We start from the raw sequence: 20,620 nt of genomic DNA on the forward strand, positions 1-20,620 counted from the left end.
ATCCTAGATGATGTTATGGATGATATGTTTGTGTAGCTGTTCGTGTGTAGCTGTTTGTGTGCATACAAGTGTGAGTCCAGTAGTCTAGGAAATGGATTCTATAGGATGCTTCTTGTGTCTGTGCACAGCTGGGGATCCTAATCCTGCAAACACATAAAATATCAATGTCATATGGTAGGGGGTCATTGTCCCATGGAAAAGCAACTACGCCCCTTTCTGTTTTTAGACTTCTTTATCTTCCAAGGGCCATTTCCTCTCCTCCCTCACTTTTTACTTCATTTGGGATCACTTCCCTATGTCCTGTTTTTATTAGAATATATCAGTCTTGTTACCTCTTTATCTCCATCCGTTTTATCAGAGAATCTCAGTCATTAATGTACTGCTGCAATTGGGTGTGGTTCAAGTCACACTGTCACTTAAATCAACTGCTGTATGAGTCAAAGCACAGCTGTTTCTCAGAGAATCACCAGAGAAATTGAAACTATGAATTAGGTTCAGCACGTCAACACGTAAGGAAAAAGCAAAAAAAACATGATATAGTACCGGAGGATTGGTACTGAGTAAAGAAGGAAGCATGCAAAAGGAGTAGGTTGCCCCCTTGTGTCGTAATTAGCTCTACTCCACACAAAAGCTGCACTATGACATCAGTATCGCGTCACATGAAGCAGGATGTAGTGTGCGGACTGCAGGAGGGGGGAGGGGGGGGGGGGTCCCCAGAGCCCTGGCCCAGAGAGGGTGGGTTGGGCATGGCTGAATGCAAAGGTCAGGCTTGCTGTGGGGCTGTGGGGGTGGAAAAAGGAGCAAGCACTGCTGCTAAAGTGAATCCGCCACAGTGAATATGCTGCTGCAGTGCTACATTATCAATGCATGAGCAGCTCAACAGCAACTGTGGACAGCCTGGTGTGGTTTGCATACAAGTGAGGTTTGAGTTTGTTTGTTTGTGTGTGTGTGTGTGTGTGTGTGTGTGTGTGCGTGTGCGTGTTATTCTTCTGTCACAATCTGATCTGATTCGTTTAGTGAGATAAAAGGGCTGCGTGAAAGTGAACAGTAGCAGATAAAAGGGTGTGTAGGAAATCCAGCAGCATATTCTTTTTTATTCTATCCCATGTCTTTTGAAAAATAAACCCAAATGCTTCTGCATTACTGAGGGTGTGGGTGTGTGTTTGTGCACACATGCATCATGTCTGTGCTTGAGATGGTGTTGCTATGGAGACAAGAGAGCTGTGCAGAAGGAGAGAGGAGGAAAGGGGGGAGGGACTCGCCTTGGAGCATGTTCAGATAGCACCCTTCCCCCATCTACACTCACACACAGATGAACAGCACAGTACACACCTTTATAACACACACACACTTACTCAGAAGCACACACACAGTTGATGGCTATGTAAAGGGATATCATGAAAGTCTTAGTATGGAGGAGATATATAAGATCATTTGGGGACTATATGTGGTGGTTGGGCTTTAATAATGCAGCGAACACGCCTGAAACACAGCTGTTCACTGCTTCTGCCCAGGGCACCCAGGGCACCCAGGGGTCCCAGGGCACCCCCTCCCCTCCCTCTGCCCCTCTGAGCACACTGCTCTTGATGCTGCCTACTGTTTTTCATTTTAACTTTATCACGTGTTAGGCAAACCACAGACAGAGACGCAGGTTAACAGGCACACATGTATCCAACCACTAGATTTATTATGCACAGCTCCCTGTGTATAGGGACTAAATAGTGTGTATTTTTCTAAACATACATTTATTCTTTCAATTATTCAGAAAACTAAATTAACATATCCTCAGGAAATGTGTCTTTTATCAATGGATACAGAGTTCATAAATAAACACTGAAATACTATGTCATAAGCTGGTTGTTTAATCAACTAAACATGTCTCTGTGTGAAGGCTATGTGTTTGAAAATGATGATGAATTGTTTCTGTATTAGTGCATACAGAGCTATTAATGGATTAATTGAACCGTCTGCAGATGTTTCCCAGAGGAGCTGTATCTGGCATTAATCTTTTATTAAATTTGATCACAATCGGTGTTTCCTCCACATGGCCTTGTGGGCACGCTCAGCAAGCGGCCCAGACTTTGCTCTACTTGTGGGTTGTAAATGGATACACTCTTGTGAATGTTTATTATTTCTGTGACTGGGTAGGAGAAAAAAGCGGTTAAATACACATTTAAATGGTTTGTTCACATTTAACCTACAAAACGAGTTCACAGCGTCAGCAGACCACGAAGCAGAATTCCTGGTATAATAACGACAGATTATCTTTATAGTGCTGAGTAAACTGTAGCATCAGTGGTCCATGTGCGTCATGTTGATTTTACGACGAAAATAATCCAGACTGAAGGCCTGTACGGCTTGCACAGTATGGACAGTGACCTACAAATAAACTATGAATCATTGAATTTCATCATGATCTGTCTGGGTCTGATGGGCCATGCAGCCTATGTGTGTTCACTTGTGTGTATGTAAATGAGCTGAATGTGCATTACACTCTGTGTATACAGTACATACTATTTCCATTGCCATACATTAGTAAAATTGAGCAAACAGGTCATCTTTTGTGAGCTATTATTATTATTGCATTTTTGGGTTAACGGATGATTGCGGCTCAGTGAGTGATGGTTATTAAAATGTTCAAATCAAATCATGTTTCCTACAGAATGGAAATAGGACAGGAGTTTCTGAAGCCAAGGCTTAATCCTGGGATTACAAACGAGGGAACGTTCATAAGCTCATGACTACTGCCTCTGTGGAAATGTGAAGAAACCCCAAAAAAACATCCAAATACACCACGGCCCACCGATCTGCACACAGCAGAACAAAAGGCTTCAATTAACTTTATTCAACACCCTCAAGGCTGACAAAGAAAACAAAGACAAAATGAGAAGGGAGTGATGTACATGTTGTGGCAAGATGTATTACTTTTTTTACTAGTTCAAATGTTTGGCAGGTGTTCAGCTTTCTATTGCAATTTTGCAAATGCAAAATGTGTTATGACTGCAATGGCAAGTATTTGTTATACTTAAACTTTGTGCAATTCAGAAATTGCCTACAGAGCAGGATGCCCAAATAAATGTGGAAGGAGATAGAACGAGATGCAGTGTGTCTTTGTGTGTGTGTGTGTGTGTGTGTGTTTTGGGAGTCTATACCATGTTTCAATATATTAAAGATAATTCTGACACATTCAGCACACATGAGGACAGGCAGAGCAGGATTTATATACAACATTTTCTGGTGTGCTGTCCATGGTGGTGAAAACTTAATTCCGAGCTCTCATATTTGAGTATGGATATTCGGCAGCACATACAATTATATCAATATTTTGATTACGTGACCTATTGGCTGCTTAAATGTCTGCACAATTAGGCCTTAATTTTCACCGATCTCTGCATGTGGTCTATTCCACCACGTGGCGCCGCTGTTGATCCATCAGATACAGCTCTGCTCTCTGAAACATCGAGGCCACTCCCGTTTTCAGGCTATTTGGACATTTCTTCAGTCTTTGTTATAGAGCGAGGACGGTGGAACCAACACAGAATTTTCCAATCAAATTCAAAGCTCACCTCGGTCGATATCTTCCGTGCTTCCTGCAAGATCTGACCGTGACTTTAAGTCATATTCATGCTTTGCTCATATTGGACAGAAATATGTCTTCACCTTGTAGATGGAGCTATTTTGGGATCTATCTAGGGCTCTTACTACTGGATTTTTACTGGGAAACGGTGTCTGGGCAGCTCTCATATTCCGTCTCAGAGGAGGTAAACCCGGGGACTCCTATTGGAAATATCGCTAAGGATCTAAACATTAATTCACAGGACTTGGAATCACGTATGTTTCAAATTGTTACTGGATCAAAGAGAAAATTCTTCGAGGTAAATCTAAAAACCGGTGTTCTGTATGTCAGTGAGAGAATAGACAGAGAGGAGCTTTGCGCAGAGGAATTGAAATGCTCAGTAAGTGTAGAAGCCGTCATAAATAACCCTTTAAAGCTTTACCGTATTGACGTAGACATTTTAGATGTTAACGACAATGCCCCATTGTTTACGACCAAATTGCAAAATCTGTACATCGCAGAGAGTACGTTACCAGGGGTGAAATTCGCATTATCTGAAGCAAGCGATGAAGATGTGGGTAGAAACGGAGTGAGTACATACAAATTAAGCCAAAATGCACATTTCTCTTTGGCTGTGCACAAAGCAGGTGACAGCGTGTCTGCTGAGTTAGTGTTGCAGAAAGCTTTAGACCGAGAGACGCAGCCTGTGATCAGCATGACACTGACCGCTGTGGATGGAGGGAGTCCTCCGAAATCAGGCACCTCGCAGCTCGTTATTAATGTTTTAGACATTAACGACAACCTTCCGATATTCAGCGAAACGTTGTATAAAACAAAAATTCCAGAAAACACGCCATTGGGCACAGTAGTAATCGTTGTGAACGCCACCGATGCAGACGAGGGCCTGAACAGCGAGATAGTGTATTCACTGAGAAGCAAAGATCAAAATCACGTACTAGATATATTTGATATTGAAAGTCAAACGGGAGTCATCAAGGTAAAAGGCAATATAGACTTTGAAGAGAAAAGGGCTTTTGAGATACGTGTAGAGGCCAGTGATAAAGGGCAGCCTCCGATGTCTGCTCATTGTAAAGTGCTGGTAGAAGTTATTGATGTGAATGACAATGCTCCAGAGATCACCGTGACGTCACTATACACCACAGTGAAAGAGGACGCTCATCCAGGCACCGTGGTTGCTCTAGTGTCGGTCCTCGATAAGGATGGCGGGAAAAACGGTGAAGTGAACATTCTAATTAAAAATGAAGTTCCACTCAAACTCGAAAGAAACTACAAAAATTATTATTCTTTGTTAGTTGACGGGCCGCTGGACAGAGAGAGCGTCTCCAACTACAACGTCACGATAGTCGCCACTGATAAAGGAACGCCGTCACTCTCCAGTACGAGTGTACTTTCTATACACATTTCTGATGTAAATGATAATCCACCTCTGTTCCCAGAGAACCGGATTAATGTATACCTGAAGGAGAACAGCCCAGTGGGTGAAGTTATTCAAACAGTAACTGCCACTGATGCTGACGTAGACCAGAACAGTCAGGTGAGCTATTCGTTTTTACAAAGTAACAGTAACCCGTCATCTACAATGGTGAACATCAACTCAGAGACTGGAGACATAGTCAGTCTGCAGTCTTTTAACTACGAGGAGTTGAAAACGTTTCAGTTTAAAGTTCAGGCCACAGACTCTGGTGTTCCTCCGCTCAGCAGCAACGTGACTGTGAACGTTTTAATCCTGGATGAGAATGACAACAGTCCCACGATTCTCGCGCCCTATTCTGAGCACGGCTCCGTTAACAGTGAGACCATCCCCTATTCTGCTGAAGCGGGATACTTTGTGGCAAAGATCAGGGCTGTAGACGCAGACTCTGGATACAATGCGCTGCTTTCCTATCACCTCTCTGAGCCCAAAGGAAACAACCTCTTCCGGATCGGAACCAGCACCGGAGAGATCAGGACTAAGAGGAGAATGAGTGACAATGACCTGAAAACTCACCCCTTGGTGGTGTTGGTTTCTGATAACGGAGAACCCTCCCTGTCAGCTACTGTGTCTATTGAAGTGGTGGTGGTTGAAAGCACAGCTGACATCCAGACTCAGTTCAGACATGTGCCCATAAAGGAGGACAGCTTCTCTGATTTAAACCTGTATCTGCTGATCTCCATTGTGTCGGTGTCGGTGATCTTTCTGCTGACCCTCATCAGTTTAATAGCTGTCAAATGCCACAGGACAGACGGCAGTTTCAGCAGGTACAGCGCCCCAATGATCACCACCCACCCTGACGGGAGCTGGTCTTACTCTAAGGCTACTCAGCAGTATGACGTGTGCTTCAGCTCAGACACACTGAAGAGTGACGTAGTGGTTTTCCCCGCACAGTATCCGCCTGTAGATGGTGAGCTGATCAGTATTAACGGAGGAGACACTTTTACCAGAACTCAGACTTTACCTACTAACGACAAGGTAAGAAAAGTATGAAAAAGCAACACCTTTCATTGGATGTCCTATTTTATTCTCCCGGGCTTCGGTTGAGAACATGGCTCTCCCTGTTCCTTTTGTTCATATTTACAAATGTAATTACTATGTGATAACTTTCCACACTGTATTTGTAAACCTGTTTGATTATGTGCATTCTTACATTGGCTCACGTAATGGCAATATTGGAGTTAACATACAATAAGTTACCATACAATAAGCCTCTCATTCATTCTTCCGAGAGCCCTGTCTGTGTCTGTCGTTGTCCATGGTGCTGAAATAAGCACCGCAGTTTGTTGCGTGCAAGTGGGGTATGTGCTGTGTGGAGGGTGTATTCAGTGTAGTCTGAAAACTATATATATTCATTAACACGTGAAGATTTCCCCACATTTAAAGAATTAGTCTCTCTGAAGAACTTGCGCTTTTGTACTAATACCAATATGTAAATGAGTAAAAGGGGAAAGTAACTTTTATTTGGTGTACTCTGGTTTGTGACTTATTGTGAGCTGTATATTGACTTGAGAGTTCAGAAGTATGATATGTTTTATCTGTTTTTAGTGGTGAATGTAGTTATTCAAAACGACCACAAGATGACATTGTAGACCGTCAGATTTAGGTGTTCACCTCGGTAGCTTCGGGCTCCTCCCAGATTCAGAAGACGATTATGTTTCTCCGGGCTTTGTTACCGAGAGACGCAGTGCAAGAATGGACTCTGTGGACATCATTTTGTGGGTTGCCCGTCAAACAGCAAGGAAACTGCATTGTGGATCCTTGCATTCATTCTGAATCATTATACGTGATATTGGACATTAGAATACATCTGCACTGTTCACGTTGGATCAAAATATGTCGACGCGGATGATACGGAGCCCTTTTGGGATTTATATTCTCGTTGTTCTGTTGGATTGTTGCTGGGAAGCGGTGTCTGGGCAGCTCTCTTACTCCGTCTCAGAGGAGGTAAACCCGGGGACTTCTGTCGGAAATATCGCTAAAGATCTAAACCTTAATGTCCACGACTTGGAGGCACGTATGTTTCAGATTGTTAGCGGATCGAAAACTAAATATTTCGATGTAAATCTGAAAACTGGTGTCCTTTATGTCAATGAAAGAATCGACCGTGAGGAGCTTTGTGCGAAAGCAACAACATGTTCTGTCAATGTAGAGGCCGTGATTAACAACCCACTGAAGCTTTACCGCTTAGAGGTAAATATAGTCGATATAAATGATAATGCGCCATATTTCACTGAAAAATTGCAGTATCTTAACATTGCTGAAAGTACCGTGCCAGGAGGGAAATTTGGATTTATAGGGGCATCTGATCTCGATGTTGGCAAGAATAGCGTTAGTACATACAAACTAAGTCAAAATGAGTATTTTTCTTTAGAGGTCCACAAAGGGGGAGATAGTGTGTCTGCCGAGCTTGTGCTCCAGAAAGCTTTAGACCGAGAAAAACAACGTACTGTGAGACTGACAGTGACTGCTGTGGACGGTGGGAATCCACCCAAATCGGGAACGTCTGAAATCATTATAAATGTTTTAGACAATAACGACAACGCTCCGGTTTTCAGCAGCTCGTTGTACAAGGCACGTATTTTTGAGAACGTATCAATAGGTAAAACCGTTATTGTTCTGAATGCAACAGACGCAGATGAGGGTGTAAATGCTGAAATAGAATATTCATTAAGAAGCAAAGGACAGGATCGCATTTTACATTTATTTCAAATAGACTCTAAAACGGGTGCAATTTTAGTCGGTGGTAAGATTGACTATGAGGAATACCCTGCGTTTGAGATTCATGCACAGGCCAGTGACAAAGGCCAACCTCCGATGTCTGTTCATTGTAAGGTGCTGGTAGAAGTGGTGGACCTAAATGACAACGCTCCTGAGATCACGGTGACGTCACTAGTAAACACAGTGAAGGAGGACGCAGAAGCAGGTACTGCTATAGCACTCGTTTCTATCCTTGACAGAGATGGAGGGGAAAACGGTGTAGTAAAAGCCGTAATTGCAAATCATGCCCCGTTTCAATTAGACACAAATTACAAAAACTATTATTCGTTAGTGGTCAGTGGTCCGCTTGACAGAGAGACTCAGACCGAGTACAATGTCACTATCGTAGCAACTGATGAAGGGACTCCACCTCTCTCCAGCACCAGCATAGTGACAGTTCATGTTTCTGATGTCAATGACAATCCGCCTCGCTTCCCGGAGCCGATGGTTAATGTTTATGTAAAAGAGAACAGTCCAGTAGGTGTGGTTATTAAATCAGTCAATGCAATTGATGCAGATATAAATGAAAATGGTCAGGTGACTTATTCATTTTTACAAAGTAACAGTAACTCGTTGCGGTTATCTACAATGGTGAACATCAACTCAGAGACTGGAGACATAGTCAGCCTGCAGTCTTTTAACTACGAGGAGTTGAAAACGTTTCAGTTTAAAGTTCAGGCCACAGACTCTGGTGTTCCTCCGCTCAGCAGCAACGTGACTGTGAACGTTTTAATCCTGGATGAGAATGACAACAGTCCCACGATCCTCGCGCCCTATTCTGAGCACGGCTCCGTTAACAGTGAGACCATCCCCTATTCTGCTGAAGCGGGATACTTTGTGGCAAAGATCAGGGCTGTAGACGCAGACTCTGGATACAATGCGCTGCTTTCCTATCACCTCTCTGAGCCCAAAGGAAACAACCTCTTCCGGATCGGAACCAGCACCGGAGAGATCAGGACTAAGAGGAGAATGAGTGACAATGACCTGAAAACTCACCCCTTGGTGGTGTTGGTTTCTGATAACGGAGAACCCTCCCTGTCAGCTACTGTGTCTATTGAAGTGGTGGTGGTTGAAAGCACAGCTGACATCCAGACTCAGTTCAGACATGTGCCCATAAAGGAGGACAGCTTCTCTGATTTAAACCTGTATCTGCTGATCTCCATTGTGTCGGTGTCGGTGATCTTTCTGCTGACCCTCATCAGTTTAATAGCTGTCAAATGCCACAGGACAGACGGCAGTTTCAGCAGGTACAGCGCCCCAATGATCACCACCCACCCTGACGGGAGCTGGTCTTACTCTAAGGCTACTCAGCAGTATGACGTGTGCTTCAGCTCAGACACACTGAAGAGTGACGTAGTGGTTTTCCCCGCACCGTATCCACCTGTAGACGGTGAGCTGATCAGTATTAACGGAGGAGACACTTTTACCAGAACTCAGACTTTACCTACTAACGACAAGGTAAGAAAAGTATGAAAAGGCTATATGTATAAATGTATTCACGAGAGCTGAGGCTGAAAGCATGCCCCTACGTGTTTTGTTTTCTCTTCATTATAAAGTGAAATAACTTTGTGAGAACTTCCCACAATGTATTCATAAGTGTTCTTTCGATTTCAATTTGTGTTGTAATGTTCAGTGCTACAGGAGCCAGTAGTGACGTTTTTTGAAGTACATAAACCTCTCACACTTTAAATAAAGTGTATGTTGCTGTCCATGGTTTTGAAATAAGCACCACGCGGAATTTATATCTAATGTAAAGAGTAGCGTCACTTCCTGCCACATATATTTAGATTTTATCGAAATCTTTCGTATTTAGCCAAGACAGATGTAAAACATGTTCCTAATATCTAGGTGAGATATTTCAATAGCTTACTTCATTACTTTATTCGCTTTACTTTTGTTTTTTTAAAAACTAGCGAAATATTGCAATTGTATTTGCAATCAACAGCTTAAGCTCCCTTTTGTATCTTCATTGTGTTGTCATGTTTTATTCCAAACTGATTCCATGTTGTTGTTTTTTTTGTGTGTAGCTTTCTAGCTGGGCTTTTCAAATAACAGGTGAAGCTCTATTTGTATTGATAAACTAATTAAAGTCAGAAAGAAAGAAAATGGAAATTGGGAAGAGTGAATAATGTCGAGATGTATTATTATTATGATTTGAAACAGTTACAATCAATTTGTTTTGACTAAATTGCTCCGTTTAAACCGTCGATTAGTAATTACATTGTTGCTGTAAAAGGATAAATGTAGTTATTTAATATCACCACATGGGTTCACTGTAGACCATGGCATCTGTGTGTTATTTCAAGACGCATATGACTCCTCCCAGAAACAGGATGATTATGTTCCTCTCGGCTTTGTTACAAAGAGACGCAGGGCGAGAGAGAAGAGGGTGAAAAGCATTTCCCAGCTGCCTGGTTAAAATGCGAGGAACTGGATTGCGTACCTTACTTTCATCATGAGCTTTTGACGGGATTGGTTGGGCCGGGATTTATGTATTTTTCTGGTTGGATGTAATCATGTATTTCTCAGGCAGAAAGAACCTTTTTCGGATATATCTTGTGGCCGTGCTGCTGAATTATTGCTGGGAAGCGGTGTCTGGACAGCTCTCGTATGCCGTATCAGAGGAGGTAAACCCGGGGACTTCTGTTGGAAATATCGCTAAGGATCTAAATCTCAACGTGCAGGATTTAGAGTCTCGTATGTTTCAGATTGTTTCTGGTTCAAAGAGAAAATATTTCGATGTTAATGTGAAAACCGGTGTTCTTTATGTCAATGAAAGAATCGACCGAGAAGAGCTTTGTGCGAAGGCGACAAAATGTACTGTGAGTGTAGAGGCCGTGATCAATGACCCGCTGAAGCTTTACCGGTTAGAGATAACTATAACAGATATGAATGACAATGCACCCGTTTTTTCTGAGCAATTGCAGTCGATTAACATTTCAGAAAATACTTCACCGGGAGTGAAATTTGGATTAATAGAGGCATCGGACCTGGATGTCGGGAACAACGGTGTTAATACGTACAAGCTTAGTAATAATGATTATTTCTCTTTGGAAATTCACAAAGGGGGAGATGGCGTGTCTGCCGAGTTAGTACTGAAGAAATCCTTAGACCGAGAGCACGGCTCTGTAATAAAACTCACACTAACGGCACTGGATGGAGGAAATCCAAGCCGATCGGGAACCTCACAAATCATCATCACAGTTTTGGACACTAACGACAACCATCCTGTTTTCAGTCAATCTTTATACAAGGTTAAAATTTCTGAAAACTTGCCAAAAGGGTCTTCTGTGATCATTCTTAATGCTACAGACGCAGATGAGGGCTTAAACAGTGACATAGAATACTCTTTGAGAAAAAAGGGTCAGGATCGTGTTTTAGATTTATTTCAAATTGATTCCAAAACGGGTGCAATTTTAGTTAAAGGTCTGATTGACTATGAAGAAAATCATGCGTTTGAGATTCATGCACAGGCCAGTGACAAAGGCCAGCCTCCGATGTCTGCTCATTGTAAGGTGCTGGTAGAAGTGGTGGACCTAAATGACAACGCTCCTGAGATCACGGTGACGTCACTAGTAAACAGAGTGAAGGAGGACGCAGAAGCAGGTACTGCTATAGCACTCGTTTCTATCCTTGACAAAGATGGAGGGAAAAACGGTGTAGTAAAAGCAGTTATTCTAAACAACACCCCCTTTCAATTGGAGACAAATTATAACAATTATTATTCGTTAGTGGTCAGTGGTCCGCTTGACAGAGAGACTCAGACTGAGTACAATATCATAATCGCAGCAACTGATGAAGGGACTCCACCTCTCTCCAGCACCAGCATAGTGACAGTTCATGTTTCTGATGTCAATGACAATCCGCCTCGCTTCCCGGAGCCGATGGTTAATGTTTATGTAAAAGAGAACAGTCCAGTAGGTGCGGTTATTAAATCAGTCAATGCAATTGATGCAGATATAAATGAAAATGGTCAGGTGACGTATTCATTTTTACAAAGTAACAGTAACTCGTTGCGGTTATCTACAATGGTGAACATCAACTCAGAGACTGGAGACATAGTCAGCCTGCAGTCTTTTAACTACGAGGAGTTGAAAACGTTTCAGTTTAAAGTTCAGGCCACAGACTCTGGTGTTCCTCCGCTCAGCAGCAACGTGACTGTGAACGTTTTAATCCTGGATGAGAATGACAACAGTCCCACGATTCTCGCGCCCTATTCTGAGCACGGCTCCGTTAACAGTGAGACCATCCCCTATTCTGCTGAAGCGGGATACTTTGTGGCAAAGATCAGGGCTGTAGACGCAGACTCTGGATACAATGCGCTGCTTTCCTATCACCTCTCTGAGCCCAAAGGAAACAACCTCTTCCGGATCGGAACCAGCACCGGAGAGATCAGGACTAAGAGGAGAATGAGTGACAATGACCTGAAAACTCACCCCTTGGTGGTGTTGGTTTCTGATAACGGAGAACCCTCCCTGTCAGCTACTGTGTCTATTGAAGTGGTGGTGGTTGAAAGCACAGCTGACATCCAGACTCAGTTCAGACATGTGCCCATAAAGGAGGACAGCTTCTCTGATTTAAACCTGTATCTGCTGATCTCCATTGTGTCGGTGTCGGTGATCTTTCTGCTGACCCTCATCAGTTTAATAGCTGTCAAATGCCACAGGACAGACGGCAGTTTCAGCAGGTACAGCGCCCCAATGATCACCACCCACCCTGACGGGAGCTGGTCTTACTCTAAGGCTACTCAGCAGTATGACGTGTGTTTCAGCTCAGACACACTGAAGAGTGACGTAGTGGTTTTCCCCGCACCGTATCCACCTGTAGATGGTGAGCTGATCAGTATTAACGGAGGAGACACTTTTACCAGAACTCAGACGTTACCTACGAAAGACAAGGTAAGATATTAAATACATGAAGCACTCTTTCTGGCACATTTCCTATATGCAGAGAGAAAATGGGTTACGATAAGTCGCAGTTTCATGTAGGCCTCCATTGAAGAGCAAGTAGAAGTAAACAAGTTATTTTCAAGTTAGTTTGTACAGGCAAAAATGTAACGGAATAGTAGGAGATTAAATACATCAAGTAGGCCTACTTGGTGTACTTTTGTCAATGTTGAGTTCATAAGTTACGATATTGGTCGTTTTATTTACGATACTTCAAAAAATGTATTTGTTCTCTGCAGCGTTCATGGCACTCACGCAGCATTTACACGGACTCTCGTTTTTTTTAAATGACATAAATATCAAGAGTTAATCAATGTAAGTAAGTTTGTAGTTTGATATGTTAAACGGCTGTTCCTTTATGAATAATATGTTTGATCCAGTCCTTTTTGGCTGCTGTTTTGCATTTCATGTGTGTGTCGCTATCCGTGGTGCTGTACTCAACTTTTTAAACTTCCTTTTAATTCCAAGGACATGATGCAAAACTAAACGTTGTAAAAGAGAAAATTGTTTTAAAATGTATTTAGAATTTTTTTTAACAGCTATTAAACAGTAAATTACATATTTCGAAATCTATTTTTATATCTGTAATAGTTGCAGACACATTGCTCTTTAGTTTTTTTAAACAGTCATCGTTTGGTTTTCAGTTCACTTCTCAAAGATGCTGTATTTCAAATAGCATCGTCGTTATATTGTGAAATTCAGTATTCACGGTGCTGAGCATTATTTATTATTTGAGCCTTCAGTTTGAGCAATTCCTTCATGTTTAAGTACAACTGAGAGGTATAATTGTTTCCAATGTCATTGTTTGATGAGCACGTAGTTATTGCAGATGTCCACATGGAGACACTGTAGACCAGCACATTTGGACGGTGTGTTTGGTGGCTTTGGGCTCCTCCCAGATTCAGCGGATGTTGCATCGCTGGGCTTTGTTATAAAGAGAGGTCGGACGACAAAGAACGGTTGTCTGGTTCGGTCATCGAAATGTCGACAGTTTTTGATTGTAATATATCATCTCGATCTTGATCTCGTGGTCGTTGTAGAATATCGCCCATGTTTCTCTGGATGCTTATTCTCCATGAATGGAATTATGCATTTGCCGAGCAGAACGAGCTCTGTGTGGATTTATCTCTTGTTCCTGCTGCTGGATTGTTACGTGGAAACGGTGTCTGGGCAGCTCTCTTACTCCGTCTCAGAGGAGGTAAATCTGGGGACTGTTGTCGGAAATATCGCTAAAGATTTGAGCATCAATGTTCAGGACTTGGAGTCCCGCATGTTTCAGATCGTTGCTGGATCAAAGAGGAAATATCTCGAGGTAAATCTAAAGACTGGTGTCCTGTATGTTAATGAGAGAATAGACCGAGAGGAGCTCTGCGGTAATGAACCGACATGTTCCCTCAGTGTAGAAGCAGTTATTAATAATCCTTTAAAACTGTACCGGATTGAAATTATCATTTTAGATGTTAACGATAATTCCCCGTCGTTTCTAAGCACGTCACAGGTGATCAACATTACAGAGAATACAGCAGCAGGGGCTAAATTTCCCTCTGCAACCAGCTCACGATGCAGACGTCGGTAAAAATACAGTCAATACCTACAAACTTAGCCAAAATGAACACTTCTCTCTAGCTACACATAAAGGAGAGAGTGTAACTGTCGAATTACTGCTTCAGAAAGTTTTAGACAGAGAAACACAGCCTGTGATTCGACTCACACTGACTGCCATCGATGGAGGAACTCCTGCTAAATCAGGCACTATGGTGATTATAGTTAATGTCTTGGACATTAATGATAATCCTCCTGTATTCAGTCAAACACTGTATAAAGCCAGTGTGTATGAGAATGTAAAGATAGGCACCTCGATAATAACGCTGAATGCTACTGATTTGGATGCAGGCCAAAATGGACAAGTGTTATATTCATTCAGTGAAGTAGGGAGAGGGAAACAAACTGATCTTTTTGATATAGATGAAAAAACTGGGACTGTAACAAATAAAAAGAATATCGACTTTGAAGAAAATAATGCTTTTGAGATTCGAGTACAAGCTAGTGATGGAGCCTCTTCGCCTCTCACCTCAAATGCCAAATTATTGATTGAAGTTATAGATGTCAATGACAACGCCCCTGAAATTTCAGTAACATCATTGTTAAACACCGTGAAGGAGGATGCGTCCATTGGTACCGCTATTGCACTTGTTTCAGTATTTGATAAAGACGGTGGTAAAAATGGGATGGTTAACTGTAAAATTGCCAATAATGTCCCTTTTAAATTAGAATCAAATTATAAGAACTACTATTCGTTAGTTGTGGACGGTGTTCTTGACAGAGAGAGCACAACTCAATACAATATCAGCATCACTGCTACTGATGAGGGCAGCCCACCTCTTTCTAGCACGAGCGTTATTAACGTACACGTCTCAGATGTAAATGATAACAGACCTTTATTTACAGAAAATATAATTAATGTCTATGTGAAAGAAAACAGTCCAGTAGGAGCAGTTATCAAAACAGTTTCAGCAATTGACGCTGACATCGATCAAAATGGTCAGGTGAGCTATTCATTCTTAAAAAGTAACAGTAACTTATTACCACTCTCGACGATGGTGAACATCAACTCAGAGACTGGAGACATAGTCAGCCTGCAGTCTTTTAACTACGAGGAGTTGAAAACGTTTCAGTTTAAAGTTCAGGCCACAGACTCTGGTGTTCCTCCGCTCAGCAGCAACGTGACTGTGAACGTTTTAATCCTGGATGAGAATGACAACAGTCCCTCGATTCTCGCGCCCTATTCTGAGCACGGCTCCGTTAACAGTGAGACCATCCCCTATTCTGCTGAAGCGGGATACTTTGTGGCAAAGATCAGGGCTGTAGATGCAGACTCTGGATACAATGCGCTGCTTTCCTATCACCTCTCTGAGCCCAAAGGAAACAACCTCTTCCGGATCGGAACCAGCACCGGAGAGATCAGGACCAAGAGGAGAATGAGTGACAATGACCTGAAAACTCACCCCTTGGTGGTGTTGGTTTCTGATAACGGAGAACCCTCCCTGTCAGCTACTGTGTCTATTGAAGTGGTGGTGGTTGAAAGCACAGCTGACATCCAGACTCAGTTCAGACATGTGCCCATCAAGGAGGACAGCTTCTCTGATTTAAACCTGTATCTGCTGATCTCCATTGTGTCGGTGTCGGTGATCTTTCTGCTGACCCTCATCAGTTTAATAGCTGTCAAATGCCACAGGACAGACGGCAGTTTCAGCAGGTACAGCGCCCCAATGATCACCACCCACCCTGACGGGAGCTGGTCTTACTCTAAGGCTACTCAGCAGTATGACGTGTGCTTCAGCTCAGACACACTGAAGAGTGACGTAGTGGTTTTCCCCGCACAGTTTCCACCTGTAGACGGTGAGCTGATCAGTATTAACGGAGGAGACACTTTTACCAGAACTCAGACGTTACCTACTAAAGACAAGGTAAGATATTAAATACACGAAACACTCTTTCTGGCACATTTCCTATATGCAGAGAGAAAATGGGTTACGATAAGTTGCAGTTTCATGTAGGCCTCCATTGATGAGCAAGTAGAAGTAAACAAGTTATTGAGTTTGTACAGGCGAAAATGTAACGGAATAGTAGGATATGAAATACATCAAGTATTTGGTGTACTTTTTTCCATGTTGAGTTTACAAGGCATATATATGCTTTTAAAAAAAAAATGTGTTCTCTGCAGCGTTCATGGCACTTCCGCAGCATTCACACGGAGTCTCATTTTTTAAAAGACATAAATATCAAGAAATAATCACTGTAAGTAAGTAAGTTTGTAGTTTGATATGTTAAACGGCTGTTCCTTTTTGTGTAATATGTTTGATCCAGTCCTGTTTGGTTGCTGTTTTGTATTTTATGTGTGTGTCGCTATCCGTGGTGCTGTACTCAACTTTTTAAACTTGCTTTTAATTCCCAGGACATGATGCAAAACCAAACGTTGTTGAAGAGCAATTTGTTTTCAAATATATTTACACATATATATGTATAACAGCTATTAAACAGTAAATTACATATTTCGAAATCTATCTCTGTATCTGTCATATTTTCAGTCACATTGGTCTTCAGTTTTTAAACTCAGGCATCGTTTCTTTATAAAGGTTTTCAGATAATTTCTCAAAAATGATGCATTTCAAATAGCATCGTCGTTATATTGTGAAATTCAGTATTCACGGTGCTGAGCATTATTTATTATTTTACCTTTTGTTTGAACAATTCCTTCATGTTTAAGTAAACTGAGAGGTATAATTGTTTCCAATGTCATTGTTTGATGAGCACGTAGTTATTGCAAATGTCCACATGGAGACACTGTAGACCAGCACATTTGGACGGTGTGTTTGGTGGCTTTGGGCTCCTCCCAGATTCAGCGGATGTTGCATCGCTGGGCTTTGTTATAAAGAGAGGTCGGACGACAAAGAACGGTTGTCTGGTTCGGTCATCGAAATGTCGACAGTGTTTGATTGTAATATATCATCTCGATCTTGATCTCGTGGTCGTTGTAGAATATCGCCCATGTTTCTCTGGATGCTTATTCTCCATGAATGGAATTATGCATTTGCCGAGCAGAACGAGCTCTGTGTGGATTTATCTCTTGTTCCTGCTGCTGGATTGTTACGTGGAAACGGTGTCTGGGCAGCTCTCTTACTCCGTCTCAGAGGAGGTAAATCTGGGGACTGTTGTCGGAAATATCGCTAAAGATTTGAGCATCAATGTTCAGGACTTGGAGTCCCGCATGTTTCAGATCGTTGCTGGATCAAAGAGGAAATATCTCGAGGTAAATCTAAAGACTGGTGTCCTGTATGTTAATGAGAGAATAGACCGAGAGGAGCTCTGCGGTAATGAACCGACATGTTCCCTCAGTGTAGAAGCAGTTATTAATAATCCTTTAAAACTGTACCGGATTGAAATTATCATTTTAGATGTTAACGATAATTCCCCGTCGTTTCTAAGCACGTCACAGGTGATCAACATTACAGAGAGTACAGCAGCAGGGGCTACATTTCCTCTACATGCGGCTGACGATGCAGACGTCGGTAAAAATACAGTAAATAGCTACAAGCTGAGCCAAAATGAACACTTCTCTCTCTTAACACATAAAGGGGAGAGTTTATCTCCCGAATTACTGCTTCAGAAAGTTTTAGACAGAGAAACACAGCCTGTGATTCGACTCACACTGACTGCCATCGATGGAGGAACTCCTGCTAAATCAGGCACTATGTTGATCATAGTTAATGTCTTGGACATTAATGATAATCCTCCTGTATTCAGTCAAACACTGTATAAAGTCAGTGTGTATGAGAATGTAAAGATAGGCACGACGATAATAACGCTGAATGCTACTGATTTAGATGCAGGTCAAAATGGACAAGTGTTATATTCATTCAGTAAAGTAGGGAGAGGGAAACAAACTGATCTGTTTGATATAAATGAAAAAACTGGGACTGTAACAAATAAAAAGAACATCGACTTTGAGGAAAATAATGCTTTTGAGATCAGAGTACAGGCTAGTGATGGAGCTTCCTCACCTCTCACGTCAAATGCCAAATTATTGATTGAAGTTATAGATGTCAATGACAACGCCCCTGAAATTTCAGTAACATCATTGTTAAACACCGTGAAGGAGGATGCGTCCATTGGTACCGCTATTGCACTCGTTTCAGTATTTGATAAAGACGGCGGTAAAAATGGGATGGTTAACTGTAAAATTGCCAATAATGTCCCTTTTAAATTAGAATCAAATTATAAGAACTACTATTCGTTAGTTGTGGACGGTGTTCTTGACAGAGAGAGCACAACTCAATACAATATCAGCATCACTGCTACTGATGAGGGCAGCCCACCTCTTTCTAGCACGAGCGTTATTAACGTACACGTCTCAGATGTAAATGATAACAGACCTCTATTTACAGAAAACATAATCAATGTCTATGTGAAAGAAAACAGTCCAGTAGGAGCAGTTATGAAAACAGTTTCAGCAATTGACGCTGACATCGATCAAAATGGTCAGGTGAGCTATTCATTCTTAAAAAGTAACAGTAACTTATTACCACTCTCGACGATGGTGAACATCAACTCAGAGACTGGAGACATAGTCAGCCTGCAGTCTTTTAACTACGAGGAGTTGAAAACGTTTCAGTTTAAAGTTCAGGCCACAGACTCTGGTGTTCCTCCGCTCAGCAGCAACGTGACTGTGAACGTTTTAATCCTGGATGAGAATGACAACAGTCCCACGATTCTCGCGCCCTATTCTGAGCACGGCTCCGTTAACAGTGAGACCATCCCCTATTCTGCTGAAGCGGGATACTTTGTGGCAAAGATCAGGGCTGTAGACGCAGACTCTGGATACAATGCGCTGCTTTCCTATCACCTCTCTGAGCCCAAAGGAAACAACCTCTTCCGGATCGGAACCAGCACCGGAGAGATCAGGACTAAGAGGAGAATGAGTGACAATGACCTGAAAACTCACCCCTTGGTGGTGTTGGTTTCTGATAACGGAGAACCCTCCCTGTCAGCTACTGTGTCTATTGAAGTGGTGGTGGTTGAAAGCACAGCTGACATCCAGACTCAGTTCAGACATGTGCCCATAAAGGAGGACAGCTTCTCTGATTTAAACCTGTATCTGCTGATCTCCATTGTGTCGGTGTCGGTGATCTTTCTGCTGACCCTCATCAGTTTAATAGCTGTCAAATGCCACAGGACAGACGGCAGTTTCAGCAGGTACAGCGCCCCAATGATCACCACCCACCCTGACGGGAGCTGGTCTTACTCTAAGGCTACTCAGCAGTATGACGTGTGCTTCAGCTCAGACACACTGAAGAGTGACGTAGTGGTTTTCCCCGCACAGTTTCCACCTGTAGATGGTGAGCTGATCAGTATTAACGGAGGAGACACTTTTACCAGAACTCAGACTTTACCTACTAAAGACAAGGTAAGATATTAAATACACGAAGCACTATTTCTTGCACATTTTCTATAGGCAGAGAGAATGATGGTTAGCGTGAGAGAACCAGAGAGAATGGTTGTGATGATGCAATAAGTCAAGAATTGGGAGGGATTTGATGTCTCTTACATAAATATTTACTTCATGGAACTACAAAATGAAAAAAATAAATACTTCAGTGTGAGTTGAAACAGAACTATTGGAAATCATTTGAGTATGTTTTTAAATGTGTTAGTGGATTTGTGATCTCGGTCTTTACTGGCTTTAGAGTTTAAATGTGAATGTCGCTATCCATGGTGCTGAACTGATTGTTGGTCGTGTCTCGTTTGTAAACCCCAGGAAAAAAGATCTTGTCTCAATTGTAAGATATTTGCAACCCTGTGTTCTTGAACATTCTGATATTAAATGCATAATATATTATATAATGTATCATAAAAGTTGCACTGGAGATAAAGTATTTCCCTTAGTTTGATTATGTTTCCTTTCCTTTTGCTTTGAATACGTCTACTGTAGATTATTGCCTTTTGTTTATGTACTTACTAAACTCTGTGCTCTTCCTGAAATGTTGATATTTGCAATACCTTCTTCTGAAACCACAAAAGGTGACTCGTGAATTGTTGTCTCTTAATGTTTCTAAAATAGGTCATATTGTGAACAAATACAGAGTTATTACAACTTAATCCAAACTATCAGTATGACAACATACGCAGTTTTGCCGACTCTTCCTGGAGTTGTATTGACTTGGCATGTTCAGGGAAAATTAAAGAATGTCAGTGTCTTCTAATACTATGTTTATGTTGAGTGTAGTTCTCATAAGAGCCCACATGGGGACATTGTAGACCATAACATTTGAACTTCCTCTTTGGTGGCTCTGGGCTCCTCCCAGATTC

The 20,620-nt window shown here is 42.0% G+C and overlaps 4 protein-coding genes and 1 pseudogene across 4 annotated transcripts; all 5 read left to right on the forward strand.

Moving 5' to 3' along the window:
• The first annotated feature begins 3,650 nt into the window (after nt 1–3,650).
• LOC129090560 (protocadherin alpha-3-like) lies at nt 3,651–6,041 on the forward strand. Its single transcript, XM_054598207.1, has one exon. The coding sequence runs from the start codon at nt 3,651–3,653 to the stop codon at nt 6,039–6,041; it is 2,391 nt and encodes a 796-aa protein (XP_054454182.1).
• An 855-nt stretch (nt 6,042–6,896) lies between these two features.
• LOC129090561 (protocadherin alpha-3-like) lies at nt 6,897–9,281 on the forward strand. Its single transcript, XM_054598209.1, has one exon. It carries the CDS (start codon nt 6,897–6,899, stop codon nt 9,279–9,281), a length of 2,385 nt encoding a protein of 794 aa, XP_054454184.1.
• A 1,043-nt stretch (nt 9,282–10,324) lies between these two features.
• LOC129090562 (protocadherin alpha-3-like) lies at nt 10,325–13,833 on the forward strand. Its single transcript, XM_054598210.1, has 2 exons — nt 10,325–12,706; nt 13,795–13,833. Exons 1-2 carry the CDS (start codon nt 10,325–10,327, stop codon nt 13,831–13,833), a joined length of 2,421 nt encoding a protein of 806 aa, XP_054454185.1.
• Nucleotides 13,834–13,841: 8 nt separating this feature from the next.
• On the forward strand, nt 13,842–17,331 carry LOC129090563 (protocadherin alpha-8-like; annotated as a pseudogene).
• An 8-nt stretch (nt 17,332–17,339) lies between these two features.
• On the forward strand, nt 17,340–20,384 carry LOC129090564 (protocadherin alpha-10-like). The gene is made up of 2 exons (XM_054598211.1): nt 17,340–19,718; nt 20,373–20,384. The coding sequence occupies exons 1-2, from the start codon at nt 17,340–17,342 to the stop codon at nt 20,382–20,384; spliced, it is 2,391 nt and encodes a 796-aa protein (XP_054454186.1).
• Nucleotides 20,385–20,620: the final 236 nt, after the last annotated feature.

This window comes from Anoplopoma fimbria, chromosome 4 (assembly GCF_027596085.1).
Source record: "Anoplopoma fimbria isolate UVic2021 breed Golden Eagle Sablefish chromosome 4, Afim_UVic_2022, whole genome shotgun sequence".
Taxonomy (NCBI): Eukaryota; Metazoa; Chordata; class Actinopteri; order Perciformes; family Anoplopomatidae; genus Anoplopoma; species Anoplopoma fimbria.